At 48.5% G+C, this 15,571-nt stretch overlaps 1 protein-coding gene across 1 annotated transcript in view; it reads right to left on the bottom strand.

The window, feature by feature from the left end:
* RPTOR (regulatory associated protein of MTOR complex 1) overlaps positions 1 to 15,571 on the bottom strand; it is a gene marked incomplete at its 5' end in the record, with an annotated part of 215,924 nt that overhangs the window by 73,051 nt on the left and 127,302 nt on the right. The window contains 4 exons of the mRNA XM_025216909.1: positions 212 to 322; positions 2,266 to 2,349; positions 7,106 to 7,207; positions 12,501 to 12,576. Coding sequence (XP_025072694.1) covers positions 212 to 322; positions 2,266 to 2,349; positions 7,106 to 7,207; positions 12,501 to 12,576 — 373 coding nt within the window. The remainder of the gene's footprint in view (positions 1 to 211; positions 323 to 2,265; positions 2,350 to 7,105; positions 7,208 to 12,500; positions 12,577 to 15,571) is intronic.

The following is a 15,571-nucleotide window of genomic DNA, read 5'->3' as shown; positions in this document are numbered from 1 at the left end:
TCATCCCACCAGCGGGTATTGTGCATGAATAAGTTTGGGCAGTGAACCCTATTGACAGTGGGAAACTCACTGGAAGGACTTGCTGGGTCCACTGCAGATGGCACAGACTGCCCTTCCCACTACCTCAGTACGGATCCCTTTGAAAGCAGCTGGCTAAGGAAGACAGCAATGCTAGGAACTGGCATGGTGGTAATGGTCTGGGAGTACTCACACTATCCACTGCAAGGATTTTGGCCCAGATGAAGACGAGAAGTGGTCTCAGCTCCCGAGCTGAACTCTGAAGAAGCTTCAGCACATAAGGGAAAATGCCAACAGAGAGGGCCTGGGGAGAAAGAGAGAAGAGTATATCACCACGAGCTTCACTGCCCTCCTGCAGGAGCACCACCTGACAAGGGCTGAACAGCACGCTGGTTATGCCACAGAGAAATCTGGTGGAAAACAACTGCATGCATTTAGGGATCCCCATCTCCTGGTCTGGTGCTGGTTTGAGCCTTGGTTGTCACTAGATATTTTCAGACTCGTCTGGCCCGCTGAGACCCAGACTTCATCTAGCACTAAGCTTTCACTCATTCCAGCATGCGGTACTTCATGCCTCATGACATGCCGCTCTCCTCCCTTGGATGGCCCCATTTGCTCCCACAAGTAAACACGTTGCCGACTCAGTAATTACAATCCTTCCGCTGGAACTCACAGTCCCCACCTTACTCGGGCTTTTAAAGAAGCTATTTGAATGCTATTAGAGACTGACTAAGCGCACAGAGGGGCAGAGAGCTAGTTAAATCTTTGTGCCTCCCACCATTGTGGAGCGGCTGTAGATACCCTATACAAAAGCTCTGCAAAATGAACCTCAGCACAGGGATTCTGCTCCCGTCTCTGACACTTGCAGGCTGCACTACTGGTACAGAGAGGTGGGAAGCAGCTCACCAGACACTGTCCTAGTCTGCTATAGGCCACATTAGGTGTGAAGTGAGCCCAGAAGGGACAGGAGCTGTACCAGATGCTGCTATGGCCCACCTGGTTTACACTCAAGGTAGCAAGCAGCATAAGGAAGGTTATGGTGACATTAAACAGGTCTCAGAGGCTGTAAGCTTCGAGCCCGAGGGGGCAGCTCACAGTCCAAATGCCACTTTTGACACCCGTGGCAGGGCCATGCTTTCTACGCTGTGCCTGCAGGAGATGGATATCAGAATCTGGACTGGATGGGGAGCTACAAGACAAAACCATGGAAAGTCCAGTCCAGGCACTTATTCACTGTCTGCCACTAACTCCTCAAGAGCCCTGTCTGTTAACAGGAGGCAACTGAAACCACTTACATTTGTATTTCAAACGAATCTCCTGTTTCATTCTTATTTATCACCCATGCTGTGCCAGGCCACTTCCAAATGCAGAAGGCAGCTGTCCCCAGTCCTGGAGCGCTTGCACAACACGAAGACCAAACACATGAAGGTCAAGGAAAAGGGCTGCAGCCCGTGAGCTGAGTGATCGGGGAATAATAAAGACATGGCTCGCTCCATGTTTAATTTAGTGTATATGGCAGATATAAACAGTCCAGCTGTCCCAGCCACTGCTTCCCGATGCTGGTCGTTTAAATACAGTTTTATATTTAGGAGTGGAAGTGCAGCGCTCCAGGACTGCTCCAGCACCAGCACCAGCACCAGCACCAGCTGCACAGCTAGGTCACAGCATGCGCTTACTCAGCCTCTGCCCTGACTCCAAGGTGCCTTGCTCTCAGGTGCATCTGCCCCAGGTCGCTCCCATTTGAAGGCAGATGAAATGTACAGGTCTGATCCCCTAATTGGCTAGGGCTGAACTTGTTTCTTAGCAAAAGGAAACTCTTGTGGCTTTGCTGCTGGAGTTCAGAGGCCTCGCGTCACCCTGGTAATTAGTTAGGCATGTCTTGCATGCCTACCAGAGCCGGAGATGCTGCCTGTGCATTCCCACGTAGTTTTTCTCTTGTAGGAGCCATTACTATGTGCAATCTCAGCTGGAAAAAAGGGGCAAAACACAGGCCACAGTGGCAACCTTTAAGCTGATGTGCACTAAATATAAAGGATAAAGGACTCTCAGCTGCATCCAGCCCCTGCTGAAACTCTGGCAACCTGGTTTATTTTGACCTCAGGGTCATCTGGCTGCTCTCGAACACTGGCCATGCAGCAAACACGAGCTATTTTCTTCTCCATGCATTCATCAATCACCATTCCAGCCTACCGCCTGTACTGAGAAACAGCCTCAGCCTTCGGAAGGGAGCATGCAACCTATACATACCAAGCTAACTGCCCAGGGACCCAGGTCCAAAAATCTTCCCAGCAAGTCAAGAGCTCGCAGCCGATGCACCTGACTCAGCAGCACCTGCAGTGAAAGGGGGAAACAGATATTAGTGCAAAGAGCAGAAAGCCTTGTATCCACAGGGCAAGTGTTATGGGGTCCCCTCTCCACTCGCACACCAGCCACGTTCAAGGCCACAGCTTAAAACTAAGCAGCAGGAGTCTGGCACCACTGAAGATCTCTGGGTAACCGTTCTCTTCGGACACAGGTAAGGTCTCTATCAAAAAGTTTTGTGCCGACAGATGTAGATGCATCTTCCAGGAACGCAGGTTGTTTTCCAACCCCAGGCTATGGCTCCATCAGGTGAAAGTGGTTCCTGACATCTGCCCTTCTTTTCCCACAGGCACAGGGGCTGCATCCAGCACAGGCCTGCTAGATGGCAGCAACCAATCTGGGCATGAAATGCTCTCTCCAGACACAGAGCAATGAAGGGAGCAAAGCAGGAGAAGGAAGGCATCCCGTGGAAGGATTCAGAATGAACAATGAGCCCCACCTGTTACCCAAAGCAGTGCAGAAGCAGAAAAAAAGGCTTTGCTTTCCTTGGCAAACAGTTGTAACAGACTTAAGAGTGAAGCAAGAGGTCACATTAGTCTTTAATAAAAATCTCATTAAAGCTGAGTTTGATGATGATAATGAGCTAGTAGTCTACTGGCTTACATTTACCCTAGTGTGAAATATTAACAGACTGAGACTTTCAGTTCTTAATCTCCTTAACAGATGTAAGATTTTGGAATGCAACACTTAATCCTCTGTTTAAATTGAGCAGCATCCCTCGGTATGGATCATGAAAGAGGCTTGCTAATTTGGTTCTCCAATTTATCCTCCCCACCCTGGCGTCCTCACACTCGGGCTATTAAAATCCAACATTTTTTTTGTGGTTAACATTGAGGAGCAACTAACACTGCCTGGCTTGCGTCCTACGCTACAACCCACTGGATCCTCAGGTATGTGTAGCTGCCCAGAGGGAAAGGATTGTTATCGGGGCTGGGGGAGCAGTGAGCACATCACTCATCCATGCCAGAGCTCAAAGCCCAGAATAGGTCAAAAACAAAAGAACTGTGGTCATCCTAATCTGCTGGTACCTCTCCACACCATGGCATTACTAAATTATTTGGCAGGATCAGCAGTTAGACATGGTCCAGATTCTCTTGGGACAAGAGGGACAGCCGTCTCCGGTGAGGACAGGAGCAGCAGGAGGCAGGCCTGAAGGATGGAGGTGAGGTGCAAAGCACTGCAGCAGAGCTGGGGGTCACACAGGTATGACAGTGCTATTACGACCTCATTTCAATAAGAACTAAATAAATCCATACATTCTGTCAGAGACAGGGAAAAATGGATGAGCTTTTAAAAGGGTTTCTAAATGAGCAAGGAAAAGCATCTTACTGCTGCTAACATCCCACAGGCGCAGCTAATGAAATCTAGATGATGTTTTACTGTAAAACTGCAATTTATTATCTGAAAAACGTAGCTGGGTCTCTCTTGTGCATAGACAAATGCTTCCTGAAGCCAGTCTGTGCAAAGACGAGAGTGACGTGAACACAAGAGATGTCTATGACAATTTGGGAAATGTATCTACGTGCGACTGGTTGATATGATATTGCTCTATGACAGAATGCTTCTCCGTGGCATTCACCGTGTGCTGTCAGCACTTTGTCACATCCTTTCCCAACAACGGATAAGGCCAAACGTTAAAGCTTAGCACATCACCATTCAGGTGGAAGCATCTGAGAACAAAAGCGATGTACGGGGGCTGCTTGAGCAGCAAAACCAGGCAGGCAAGTTTCTCTGCAAAGAGCTGGAGTCTGGGGATTGGAAAATCCCAGAACTGGACGAAGGGATGGAGGTGGCAGGGGTGTTTAAAAAGCCTTCACAGGAACAAAGATTCACAGAGCCACAGAGAAAGATGAAATAAATGGTTTTTACAGCCAGGATGTCCAATTTAACTGTGTGACCTGGTCAAGCAAACAGGCCTACAAGAGATGGGAAATGGCTCCATGACAGAAAAGAAGCCATGAAGGATCCTAGACACTTAGAGGAACCTGACTTAAGCCCCAAGACTGCTCCAGAGGAGAGGTAACCGAGTGCTGGCAATGGGTGTAGGGTTTATTACTCTGCTGAGACCCATTCCCTCTTCTGTCTCATATTTTAAGTAAAGAGTACATGCATTTAGAAACCCTGTGCAAAGCTTCTCAGTGCTTGCTTTGTGTTACAGCCATCACGTAGCCCTGAAAGAAATCAGGTATGAGCTTGCATCTTCACATGGGTTCTGGGGACCATGTAAGAGCTTGTGGGGTGACCCGGGGCACTGCAACTTGTTTCAGGGCCCAGCAGCTAGCCCACAAGGTCCCCACTAACCAGAGAGGTGTCAGGTGCTAGGTGTGCACTCCAAGGGTCAGGTTCAGCATGTCTACACTCAGCCTGTGCCCAGCAACCTGAAGGCACCTGGGCTTTGGTATTCACACCCCTTAAAGCAGTTTGGCTCGCGTGGCCAGATCTTCAGTGCCGAACAACAGCAACACTGATAGCTTAAAGAAACTGGAAGAGAGAAATTGGGATAACAGCTGCATTTCTCTCCAAACTGCAGCCTCCCAATATCTCCATCACCATAAAACAAGAAGCTTTACTTCTAAACTGAACACGGGGACGGTGGGGGCAACTGTTTTCTTTCCTGCATTTAGAAGCAAGGATCACAAGTTCCTTTGATTTGATTAGCTCCGAATGTGAAAAGTAACTGCCCACACAGACGTCCAGCCCCTGATTCAGGATTAGAAGCAAGCGGATTTCAAATCTGGAACATCAGGCGTTTAAGAAGGGAAGTTGATCGGAGAGAGCCAAGGAAGCCTGAGCGTGCCAGTTAGACAGCTGCCAACACACAAGCAGATCATTTATGCATCGTGGGGTCTGGGCTGTTGGATACGGCTCCAAGGTAACGCAGGACAGAAGAAACCAGGTCAGCGCAGCAGCTGCCGTTCTGACAGGGAAGCACCGACTGAAGCAGCCTCTCTCCATTCTGCCCCAGCGAAGAAGTGAAGAAGTGTTAATACCGGCTACAAGAGCTGGACACTGCCTAGATGCCCTGGCGAGGCCCAACGGCCTGTCGTTCAGGCTTGTTTCAGACTCTCAGACTGAACATGCCAACTTTCTCTTTCACACAGTCCTCCTCTCTCCTGTCTCAGCACCAGGAGCCTCCTTTGTCAGACCTTTCCCGAGAGAGCAGGGCTTCTAAATGGACTGCATTTTTCTGAAGTCAATAAAAGGCCATTTACAAAAGGGCTGCTTTGCTGTCCTCAGCATAGCTGGCACCATGCCCCTGGCACACAAATGCCCTTCTCCCTCCAGGGATGCATCTAAAGCAAAAGCAGCAGCAACATGCTGCTCTTAGGCAGGAGGGTGCAGCTGAGAGGCCCAGAAGCTCTGGGCAACAAGGCACTCAAAGGGAGTTGAGGAATGCATCCTTCTCGCTCCCTGACCCATGCCTACTCAAATATCAATTCCCATTTATAAAGCACTCTGCTGGCACATTAACCCTCGCGCTTCTGCATCATGCTGACACTGGCCACGTTGATCCTGCCCACTCCCACCTGTGAAGATGGGCACGGATTCCTGCCCTAGATGAGAGTTCAATGCTGCTGCAAGGTTAATTGCTGGCAGAGCCCTCTGGTGCCGGCTAATTCAGCGTGAGGCAGTGGACTTGGCGCCAAAGGGAAAACCTGCCTTCTCCGATAGCAGTGACAGAGATAAACTGCTCATCTATTTATCCTACTGATCTTGCAGACTTCGGAGGCTCAGAGAAATTAAGATTTGGTCTTGTGAAGATTGATAACGCTGTCAAGTCGCAAGGCAGGTTAGTGACTGCAAGAAGGAAGAGGAATCCTTTTTCATTATGGGAAAGGAAAATAGATGCCCTTGTACTGGTAGAAGACTGGAACCGTAATCCTTCAAGTGGGAGAGCTCTCTCTCAGACACTGCCAGCCAAAGGTCCCTTGGGAAGGGTTTACACTTCTCAGCGCCCAGCATGCCCCTGGGGCACGGGTGGGCAGCTGTCATATTTCTCCACTGTCTTGCCATGAAAGAGAGCTCCGGAGGAGGTGCTAAGCCTGTCCTGGGCTCACCCAAATTAACTGTTCTCTTTTCAGCCAGCAAACCAGCCTGCTCCGAGCAGGGCGATGCACCGCTCTGCACTCCTTCCAGCCAGGCTGCTGCCCGTGCGGTCCCAGCAGCAGGGGAACACTTCTATTGCTCTACCAGTCCAGGCCTTCCCTGACAAGGAGCAGATCCAGGAGCCGTTCACTTATTGCCCTGCTCGTGGTTGTGCCTGCTTTCCAAACGCAGAGAGATGACAAAGTCCCAGCCCCACAGAGCTGGCAGGAAAGATGGGCGGGTAGAGGAGGAAGCAACAAAACAAGTGCCCCATTCTGTGAAATGGCTTTGCCGATTCACAGTTAAATTGGAGGGGGCGAGATGCCTGATGCTGCTAACTGGCTAGCACGCCACAGCCTGAACTGATGCTTAACTGAAGGGGTAGTGCTGGGGAGAGGAGAGCATTGTGTCTTTATCAGCAGAGGTCTAACAAATACACAATCAACTCCAATTAGTCTTGAATGAGTCCATGTAATTTATTTACCCAAACACCATCTGGCCAAGAGCACGGCACTCAGCAGGCAGGGAAAAGACATGCGCGAAAACACACACACGGAGTCAGCTCGTGGCTGAGTGCCCATGAGTCGCAGCCATGCCAGCCAGCTTAGCTCACAGCCTGCCCCGTGCCAAGGCGCCTCACCTGCAGAACGATCGGGAGCTGTTCGGGAGGGTTGCGATTCTCCACGCCCATTGTCAGCCACACCTGGAACGCCGTCAGCTGCTCGGCAAAGAACGGGCTGTGCTGTTGGGGCGAGAATACTGCAGTGAGTTTACCCCCTGACCAGGCGAGACCACGGTTTTTGGCATCAGTTAACCACCAGAACAGCGTGCTGTTCCCAACAGGATTCTTTTCCAAGCCTGCTCTCTCACACCTCAAGAGAGCACAGGAAATATGCCATCCTCCCCTGAGTTATATCCTTGAAAACCAGCCGGGGGAAGGGAAGAATATATCTTGTGCAAAACAGATTTGGGGGAAATGTTGTTAGCACATTTTCCATGGGCAGAATAGACAGAGTAGCAGTTAATTTATCTTCCTTGCAGAGTTGGTTTCACTTATGTAATACACGGTTCTGCCTTTGCCAAGTCCAAGGTGAAAATCATCCAGCAAGAATAAAAAGTGCCTGTGCCCACCTTTCTTCCTCCCTGGGCTGCCTTAAGCATCTCCTGGAAAAGGGCTGGTGATTCAGCAATGCATTTTTGGGTTGCATGTAGGCTTCCCCTCAGTGTGTGTGTCCTTGCGTGTGTGTGCGCGAGTACTTGAGTGAGAGAGAGACTATGACAGGGGAGGTTTTCATCTACCTACCCATCACTGTGGTATCCCAGGGTTTCATCTACCCAATAAAAGAAATCTAGAATAGAAACTATTTCTAATGAATCCATCAATTCAGCTGATAAGATCCTAACAATGTAGGAAAATAAGCTTAAAACAGACTTGCACAGCAGAACCCAGAAGAAGTCTCATTACTTGGGGAAAAAAGTATAATTGTTATCAGTCATTACTCCCCAGCCCTTACTCATGCATTTAGATAATACAGTGATAAGCACTACTGAAAAGCCTATATTTAAAGTACCTGAACCTACATTTCCCAGTTACATGAATCTCTAGAGTCAAGAGGTCCTGAATACCTCGAACTCTGCCCAGAGTCTGTGACATGAATGTGCCCAGGAGCAGCCTGAATGAAGAAATGGGGAGATAAATCCTATCTGATGGATAATTTCTGCAGAGCAGGAATATCTAACTATGTGGGGGGAGTTTTTTTCTAAGTCTGAGATATTCATAAACCGGCTTAAAAATAAAGCAGAGTGTTTTTTGATTGAAATGCAGCAAGAGAGACTGCAGGGCTACTGGAACAACTGCTCCGTGTTGCTTTGACAGTTATGCCGAACAACTACACTGCCCTTTTGGAAAGCGTGTCACAACTGTGATGGTCTCCGGTAACCTTGACACGGAGCAATGGCTTAAAGGACAATGGGACAAGGAGCAGGGAACGTGCTGAAGTCCTTGGGCAGCAGAAGAGGTTGTGGCAGTGCTGCGAGCAGGGGGACCTCCCCCAGTGCCCTGCACATCAGCAGTCGAACTAGCAGGTTTATTCACCGAGAGGTGCCGTTCGTGGGGCACGTCAGAACGAGGCGAGCGTAGCTGGTTTCTGACTGCAGAGCTCATCTATGAACACACTACAAGCGACAGAAGGCAAATAAGACATTACGTTTATGCTCATGGCTTCATCAGCAGGGTTTGGAGTTATGCACTTTAAGTGGCAAAGCAACAAGTGCGTTAGCTAGCCCCAAACTCCTACTCAAGTCATCTTTCTACACCACCCCCTTCCTATGGGAGGACAGATAGAGCAGGCTCTCCATCATACGCGGTCAAACAACTCTTCAGGTGGATCCCGACAGGCCTATTGTGGGCTGACAGGGCAAGAGCACGTGATGACTACTAAAGAATACTTATTTCAAGTAACTGAAAAATCCCAGAAGTGCCATTTACCCTCCAGAGTGCCAGGAAGAAAATTCTACAGAGGCTTAAAAAGCAAGGGCTTCCTGGCACCTTCCACAACCTGACTTCCTTTTGGCACAAAAAATCAATTATTTCTCTAGGAGTTAGTAATCGCCCTTCGGGTGCCAGGCAGATGCAAGGCGCTGGCACCAGAATGCATTGCCTTTAACCCAGACTTGACACTAAAGGTTTAATGACACTTTGCCAGCCAAGATGGCAGGGAATCCAGTTCTAAGTTGCCTTGGAGGAAATTCCTTTTGCCGTATGCCAATCACCTCCCTCCCTCCACCCCATGTTTCCCCCTCAAAGGCTGCTCCTCGTTTGCAGGCTCTGCTCAAGGAGGAAAGCATGCTTTTCCAGCTCAGACCAGGAAAGAGCACAGCGAGTACTCAGAAGTCAGGTTCTTGTGGTTTATACGATGCTTTTGAAGCAAAACAGCCCTGAAGAAGAGAGTATCCAGGGCTGGACCTGAATCTAAACCCACAGTGGCCGAAGTGCAAATGGCAGCTCAGTAATCCTCTGGCTCTCCCTAAAACGCTTTACATCCGAGATGCTGACTGCGGCCCCTGCCAGTCCAGTTATGAAAGACTAATTGTAGCTCTTCCCCTCCCTGCCCTGCATTAAACAACCATTTCTTACAGGATTACCGCTGGCTGCCAGCCACCAGCCTGGCCTGATATACAAGACTTCCTGCCAGGTATAAACCAGAAGGTGGAGGGCAAAACACCCATTAGAAAACAAGGAACACAAGGATCTTTCACTGTCTTCCCGGTCTAACCACGAGTCAAAGCTGCAGAGAGTGAGCTTTGCCCTGTACAGGGAGGCTTCTTAAAGATAAATTATTTGACACAGCAAGGCCCTTCTTCTCCTCACTGAGGCGCACAAACTTATACAGCCTCAGGCACGTGTGATTTTAAATGAAACTTGGCCCAAACTGCATCCCAGAGGATGGGTCGCTTGCACTTCTGGTCATCCGGATTGGGTTGGAAGTGCCAAGTCTGCCGCTTTCTCAGATATTTCTCTCTTCTCACCCCAGGAACCAGAACGCTGCTTGCTACAATATGGCCCAGCTGGCAGCTCGTACTCAGCAGAGACCCCAGACAGACACAGGGATACATATACACACATACACATACACACGTGCACGGACAGAGCTGAGCTGCAGTTCTGACGCAGGCCAGGAAAGGGGTAATTGCATGCATTTCTCCTTTAAAATACAGACCATGGAGAGAACAGGGGGCTGAAAGCCACTCTCGGGGTAGAGGTGTTTGCGCTGTACTTGGTCATTCGGGCAGAACCGGGGGCCAAGCTCTCAACCTCCTGAGAAAATGAAGCTCGACAACTCGTGCAAAATGCAGATGCTTTATTCTAAACCTGGTTGTATTCTGCTTGTGTGCAGGAGGCTGGCACCAAAGTTCAGGTATAGACTCAAGGCCACACTCTTACCCCAGAAGCTTGTAACTCTCAGACCCACCTTTTCTCTGTCACTCAACCCAGTCTTTTATGCAAAGCCGGACACACAAAACCTGACCCCGGGGGCAATCCTGACAAACATGCTGCCAAGTACAATGGAAGGACCAAGTCCTGGCAACAGTTCAAACACGCACCCACCCCACAAATGTACCCCTTAACCACCCACCCCCTTCCACACGCGCACACACACCTTAAACCTCACAACCAGTTTGGCAAGAGGTGGAGACAGATACCAGTTTTATTCCATGCACTGGGCTGACCCTCACTCATCTGCAGTCACCTATCGTAGAGCCAGGCTATACAGATTGTGACGCTGTGCTCTGGAGTCTGGGAAAATGAGCTGTATAGAAAGTCAAGCATCCTGCCATAGGCAAGACATAGGAGGGTTGTTTTTTTCCTTGTTTGTCTCAATTTTAACGGCCATTCAGCGTGTGTGGGAATAACTGGTTTAAAAGTGCACAGAAATGCCTATATTGTTATTGGAGTTACTCCCTCAGAACTGGCTCGATCACAGAAGGAGTCTAGCAAACTCAGATGCAGTACTCTGCCCCCATAAATTTATACCAGGCATTCAGCCAGTCACCATAATGTATCTGGATGAATCTGCAGCAACAAGATCAGATTCTGCTATAACTACCGAGACAGGGAGTTTGCTAGGCAGTTATATGGCTTTTCCTATAAACTGACATTAGGATCCTAGCCCTGGAAAATGAGATGGACTGCTAGGCCTTCTCGCTCTGTCTGCAATATTTCAACTCGCAGTGAGGCCTCTTTCTGTTTTCTGAGCTCCAGCAGTCTCCTCTTCTCTGCTCTTCTTGAACCCAGCCTGGTCCCTCTTGGGCCTAGCCAAAAGGACGCCGGTAAGATCATCCTTCTATGCGCAGGAGACACAGGAGATACCGCTGCTCCCACTGAGTTTTCAACCAAGGGAGACTGATGCCAAAATGACATGCTGGGAGACCCAGAGTAGATGCAGGGTACAGGCGAGTTTCTTGGATGCTGCTTTTAAATACAGGTGACATCAATTTATCACTAATCAAAAATAAATGTTTCAATCAACCACCTACACATTATGAACCTAGGAGTACATAGGGAAAATAAGCAGAACTATTTTGCGTACTGGATCAGACACAGTAAAGGAATGGGAAAGGTAACTGAAAATAAGAGCACGAAAAAACTACATCATTTTCCAAAAAAGGAGGAAAGGGAAGGTCCAATAAGAAAACAAACTGGGGTTAAGATCAACCAAATATGGCCATCTTTGCAGGGAGAGCCTGCTTTTTCCTTCTCTCAGAGTATATTATTTTCTTGAATCTGAAAATTGCTGTATTTACAGCCAAGCCAGAAGCCGAAGTCATTCTATATAGGAAGCCCATTTTTAGTTTCCTCAAGTGACTTTAATGGAGTTCAACCTAGAATCTGTCAGAACATTATGACCAAACAGGCTACTGAATCTTTCCAATAGCTATTATTTAAAGCTTTCCATCCAAGAGATGTCAAAGAAATAGCAAGCGAAATCTATCCCATCTAAAGAAATTCAGGACAAATAGTACGTTAAAAATTCTACCGCTCTACGGCTCAAGATAAGCCAAGAGCTGCAACAAATAAAAGGACTCGTGCTAACATGACCACTGTGAGTAAGCTACCAGTGTTAAGGAAATGCACTGAAAACCCGCAAATGTATGACTACAAATCTACGCCATCTTTATTTGAAGACACCTCACTGAGTTTTCGAACATTTCTGAAAGCAGGTCTAGGACCTACACGTTTTCTGCTGGCAAAAATTTCTTCTCTGACTTTTAAAACCTTGCTGAATGGCATTTGACAGAAGCCCTTTCCTTTGTTTAATGAGGACATCTCGGTTAGATCAAGTTTTACAGCATATCCGGCTAGAACACACCACACACCTATGCATGTGCCTGTACAAGCACAGATGTCTGCATCTGCGTATAATGTCTTGCTCATAAACCTCATATGTCTGTGAAAGACTGAAAGAACTCAAGGTGAAAGGAAAGTCACCTGCGTAAATCGGACACAGCGTATTTCAGTGTCTTCAATCACTTACCCTGAATGCAGTTCCTTCCTCTATAATGGTTGGTAACTGGGAAAGGCAAATATCAACTGCGAGATCCCAAGCTTGCCTGAAGAAAGAAGTGAGAGAGAGGGGGGTCATTAGGAGATGACAGCACGCAACACAAGATGTTTGAACTGCTGCTTATGCAAGGGGATGGACCAACCTGTGTTGCCAGCCTGGCTCAATCAATACCTCATAGCTCTTTAGTTCTGTTTAGTTCAGTAGGTTTGAAAGCAGTGCTGGTGGCCCTGGGACCATCATGCACATCATACAAAATCTCGCTGTTTGTACTTCCTCTGGATGCAGACCAAATCCCCTCAGCTAGCCAGCAGGCAGGCAAATGCTATGTGATGCTGAGTCTTTTTGTACATGTGGGACATGGCATAACGGGTGAATTTTACGTATTAGAATAATAACTCAATCGCAGATTGGCTGCAGGGCGGTAGCAAAAGGATCCTGAATTTCAACTCCCCTGCTGTATCAGACCTGCAGTTGACAGCATATTTCTAGCCCAATTTGCAAGGTAAGAACATGGAAATCCCGCTGGTGTCCGCACAGTCCTAGAACCTTGTTCCCCTGTATTACACGATACAACCGGCCCTTGGTACTTGCACAGTACAGCAGATACACACTGTTTATGAAGTATTGATATTAACAATCTACTTAACTAGCAAATGAGTCTGGGCTGGTTCTCATTTCAGCTGTCATGGCCACCTTCTAAAGTGCACTTCACTGTTCTCATTATCAGATTCTCATTACTGTCATTAATATCCAGCACTGGGGCATGCCTCAGTCTTTTTTAGACTTTCCGCCTATCAGTCTAAAGCAGCCACCTCGGAGGTGAGGAGTACATGCTTCTGAAGATTAGCTTGCTCTATGTTAGTCAGACCAATGTCTTACACCAAGAATTAGTCTTGTTAACTGGGTCTCCAACTGGTGGATATGCTGATAGGTCCCCAGTGAGGCTTTGCTTCGGCAATCTAGACTGTAATTGTATTATTCTGTCGCAAGCTGCACCCTTCAAGTGTGGCCTGACCTACCTTAATCCTACTCCAAACTGAGATTTTACATGGCTAACAGGGTCGTACAGATTTGTTCTCCGCTAATCAGGTGACCCAATGCTGGGTCACCATGATGACACCATGCTCACCATAGCCTGTGAGCCACGAGAATATGCAAGAAAATGGTTTAAAGATGTCTGCTTATTCTTGAGTTTTCTGCTGTGACATGATTGTGGAAATCTGCCATTATTTATCATCTGAATTACTGCCGCACTCATGTGTCAGGCCCTGTACAAGCACAGAGCTTACAATCTAAGACAGAAGACAACACGTGCATGCATGCAGACAGGGGGGGAAGTAGAAGAGAATGAGATGGTGTTAGTCAGTACGACAGACTGGTCTCAGCACACCAGTCTCCTAAGGCTTGGCTTGAAGGCATCGTCAAGAAGAAGAGTTTTAGGAAGTGTTTTGAAGGACTGATCATTTTGCAGAGATTTACGGGATGTTCCTCTTAGGTGCAAGGGGCAGCACAGGAGGCAAAAACATTATTGCTGAAAAATTAAGGGATGGCGGCTGATATAATGGGCAGATCAATGCTGAGGTCAAGTGGCAGCAAGGGAAGTTGAGGCTGGATATTAGGAAAAGCTCTCTCACCAGGAGGGTAGTAAAGCACTGGAACAAACTCCCCAGAGAGGTGATGGCATCTCCATCCTTGGAGGTGTTTAAAACCCAGCTAGACAAAGCCTTGGCTGGGATAATGGAATGAGGGCTGGTCCTGCTTTAAGCAGGGGGGGTGGACTGGATGTGACCTCCTGAGGTCCCTTCCAACTCTCATTTTCTATGACTATGATTCTGTGAAAGCAAATAAGACATGGGAAGCAGGGTGGCTATAAGGCTGTGGAGGGCCATGAGAGAGAAGACGTCTTACTTAGGTTTGATGGGATGAGAAAGGGGAGCTAGCCAAGGAGTACGGAGAGAGGCCTGGCAGGGTAAGGTGATGGGCTAAGGCAGGGGTAGTCAACACGGGGCACATGTGCCACAAGTAGCAAGGGCAGCCTCTGTGTGTGCAATGTGGCAGATCAGGGAGGGAGCACAGCGACAGACAGGGTGGGGAGCAGAAAGCAGAGCAGCAGATCAGGCAGGGAAAGGGGATCAGAGTGGCACCCAGGGAGGGTGTGGGGCTGATCTGTGGTACAACTGCCCAAAAAGTTGGCCCTCGCTGGGCTAGGGGAATGATTTTTGCAGCAGCTTTCTGAATGGACGTGAGTGGGGCCGCCCTGCATTCTTCATGTCCAGAGAGAAGAATGCTGCAGAAACTGAGATGCGAGATGATGAGTTCAATCAGGAGTGTCAGCTGCGTGGATGGATGGGAAAAGCTGTATCCTATAAGGAAGAATCGGCAGGATGTAGATACTGCCTGGCTGCAAGGACATGAAGGGAAGCCCCGGTTCGAGGCCTGAAAGATGAGCAGAATTGGTGGTACCGCACACAGGGATCAAGCAGCAGGTGAGGCAGGGGCTTTGGTGGCATGGAGAGGGAGGAGACATAAAGGACCCTGTTATAGCTGTGTCTACCTTGAGCTGAGATTTAGTCCATTGTAAGTTGATACCAGAGATGAGCTAAGATTTTAATTTGGATGGAAGCAGGCAGACCCGGAGTACAGCAGGCCTGAGATGACCCAGAGGTAAGATACCGAGGGAAAACAAGAAGCGACGGAGTCTGGTCCATGGGATGTTAGCTTTGGTGGGGAGGGAACGAGGAGCAAGAAAGGAAATGAAGGAACCAGGAAAGGAAAAAAGCTGTTCAAGCAAAGTGAAACAAGAGCAGAGCTGATGCCATTAAAGGCAGCTGGAGGCTCAAGGAAGATGGGGATGAAATACAACTTCCATGCTTTACCAGTGGGGCTAATGATCAAACAACTACTCGAACGACATCCCGCGGTCTCCTGGAGGCCTGGCAGCAGCAAAGGGAATGCCCCTGAAAACGAAGCGAGTAGATCTAGCACAGTAAGGTCAGCTCTGGCCAACGCAACACTTTGCCTGGCCGGTACCGCTGCTTGCT

This window comes from Alligator sinensis, unplaced genomic scaffold, assembly GCF_000455745.1.
Source record: "Alligator sinensis unplaced genomic scaffold, ASM45574v1 scaffold1200_1, whole genome shotgun sequence".
NCBI lineage: Eukaryota > Metazoa > Chordata > Crocodylia > Alligatoridae > Alligator > Alligator sinensis.
The sequence above is the reverse complement of the archived record's forward strand: the minus strand, read 5'-3'. Positions and strand labels throughout refer to the sequence as shown.